Source organism: Pinus tabuliformis, chromosome 3_1 (assembly GCF_031772625.1).
Source record: "Pinus tabuliformis cultivar Carrire ecotype Pingquan chromosome 3_1, CPIR1, whole genome shotgun sequence".
Classification (NCBI taxonomy): domain Eukaryota; kingdom Viridiplantae; phylum Streptophyta; class Pinopsida; order Pinales; family Pinaceae; genus Pinus; species Pinus tabuliformis.
Genome location: NC_142301.1, coordinates 463,246,587 through 463,249,281, shown reverse-complemented (window position 1 = coordinate 463,249,281; position 2,695 = coordinate 463,246,587). Strand labels below are relative to the sequence as shown.

The window sequence follows — 2,695 nt, the reverse complement described above, 5'->3', positions numbered from 1 at the left end:
AAAGCTCAGAAACAAAGTGTTGAAAGAGTGAGACACCTCAGAGCATATGAAAGAATATTATTATAACTTCTGATCAGTGTTCACACAAAGAAGTATATAATGCTTCCCATAAAGATTTACCACACGGACAACCATCGGATTTGCAGATTTAAATATGAAACAAATTTAGCTGAGTTCTGTAAACCTTAGAGACAAAGCATAAAAATTATACACACAGGATCCTTAAATCAGAAGTCAAACCACAGCAGTTATCACACTAGAATATGACATAACACACACCACTCAGCAGATTAGCAAACCACTCAAATAGATAAAGAAACAAGAGAGGTGACGTGCTGGACTGGTTGGCAGCTATATTACACTTAGGGAACATTGAATTTGCTCCAGGCAGAGAACATGATTCCTCAACACTGAAGGACCAGACATCTGCTTTTCATCCAAAAAGCAGCAGAGCTTTTCATGTAAGTATTGTGTAAATTGAAAGCATCCAAAAAGGATATGGCATTAGAGATACCAATCAATCTATTCATCAATTCAATTAATGGGTTACTTAGCATGTATAATCACCACTCAACCCTCTGTAAAATCAAGAAAATAAAAGAATGGACTCAGATCTGCTTAACGTGCTATTAATTCAACCAAATGCATTAATTTTCTGAAGAGGCACTGCACGCATAAATGAAAATATCCTCTCTCTGATCTAATATCGTGACAAACTCATATGCACACTCCAAAAAATATCCTAGTTCTTGAACCTAATATCAAGACTGGAAATACTATGCTATCAATAGCAATGCAAGAAGGAAACCAAAGGCAAAGCACTCTATGACCCTAGGAATACAATCAATACCTTGCAAACAAATGTTTGACGAAGCTACAGGGATACCAAGCCAATATTTCCTTCGAAATTTAGAGATGACAGAACAAACAAAGACGAAGAGAAGCCCCATATAGCAAACCCAATTCAGAGCACTAGTCCATTGTCTGTCTTGGACACTAGCTCTAGCTCATGGAAAACCCCATTGAATTTGCTCCAGGCAGAGAACATGATTCCTCAACACTCAAGGACCAGACATCTGCTTTTCATCCAAAAAGCAGCAGAGCTTTTCATGTAAGTATTGTGTAAATTGAAAGCATCCAAAAAGGATATGGCATTAGAGATACCAATCAATCTATTCATCAATTCAATTAATGGGTTACTTAGCATGTATAATCACCACTCAACCCTCTGTAAAATCAAGAAAATAAAAGAATGGACTCAGATCTGCTTAACGTGCTATTAATTCAACCAAATGCATTAATTTTCTGAAGAGGCACTGCACGCATAAATGAAAATATCCTCTCTCTGATCTAATATCCTCACAAACTCATATGCACACTCCAAAAAATATCCTAGTTCTTGAACCTAATATCAAGACTGGAAATACTATGCTATCAATAGCAATGCAAGAAGGAAACCAAAGGCAAAGCACTCTATGACCCTAGGAATACAATCAATACCTTGCAAACAAATGTTTAACGAAGCTACAGGGATATGGCATTAGAGATACCAATCAATCTATTCATCAATTCAATTAATGGGTTACTTAGCATGTATATGTGATATGTGCGAGAGCAAAGTAAAGAAATACAAGCATGCAATTGTAAAAGAATTCAGAACTTACAGGCCAAAAAACTGTAAATAAAGCAATGTTCAGTAGCATATCCTAGAACCCTGGAGCGGAAGCGCGAAATAACAAGCCGTAACGACGAAATCATGTATAAGCTTCTTATATAAGAAGAAAATTACGTTACACGTAGCCCCACGCTGCATGCACAATGTCACCTGGAATGAAATCTGTACACAAGACATGTAACCCCCATCAAATCAGTCTATGTGAGGGCGCAACAGATGTTAAGCATATCCCCTGAATCACCCTAACCCACGTCAAATCAGCTAAGCTGATGGTCCAATGAAAATACCTTCCGAATTTCTTATAACGCTAGGTCTTCCTTCTCAACCGCATTTGCCAACCTCATCCTTCGACTCCAACCATCTGCTTCTCAACGCGCACTCCCATTTCTCGTTCTGCGCCACACCGATCCTGTTCCCGTCTCTTACACGTGAAATACGAAATTCCCAATCCTCTGTAGCATACGTTTCAATCTCTGTATACCCGATGTACACAACCAGAAACCTGCCTGGCCCCGGAAAAAAAAGTAACTGATCAGGCGTTCGATCCCTCCATGCTTGCTCGACCCATTCAACTATTTCCGGGGGAATGTTATTGAAGTCCGCTTCGTGACTCACAACTCCCAGCCTGAAATCCATCGTTGTCTGCCCTTCTCTACAGAAGGTCACGAACCCATGTCTCTTTGCTCGACTTCGAATTCTCGTAATTACTGGCCTTTCTTCGGAACTGGTTAGGGGTTCTGGTTCGCTCGTCCCCATGCCTTTCTGTAGGTATCGATCTCGTCTTGCAAACCTCAAGTCCTGGGTGGTCTTTTTTTCCAGAAAGGAAATCAGTGCCTTGCAATTCGTTTTCGATTTGCTATCCACCCTCGTGCTGGATTTTCCCCCGGCATCTGTAGCTCGCTCGCTTGATGGGCATCGTCATACGATGCAAACTGTCGATAGTTTCCAAAATTGTCATCGAAGTCCCAGACTTCGCTAATAGATTTAAAATCAGCCTTCTCCTCAGGAGACTGGCGTGCT

The 2,695-nt window shown here is 40.3% G+C and overlaps 1 protein-coding gene across 1 annotated transcript; it reads right to left on the bottom strand.

Moving 5' to 3' along the window:
* Nucleotides 1–1,642: 1,642 nt before the first annotated feature.
* On the bottom strand, nt 1,643–2,473 carry LOC149187751 (uncharacterized). The gene is made up of 2 exons (XM_089412876.1): nt 1,963–2,473; nt 1,643–1,837 (listed from the first exon to the last, which is right to left on the bottom strand). The coding sequence occupies exon 1, from the start codon at nt 2,429–2,431 to the stop codon at nt 1,997–1,999; it is 435 nt and encodes a 144-aa protein (XP_089269002.1). The 5' UTR covers nt 2,432–2,473; the 3' UTR covers nt 1,643–1,837; nt 1,963–1,996.
* Between the last annotated feature and the right edge of the window lie 222 nt (nt 2,474–2,695).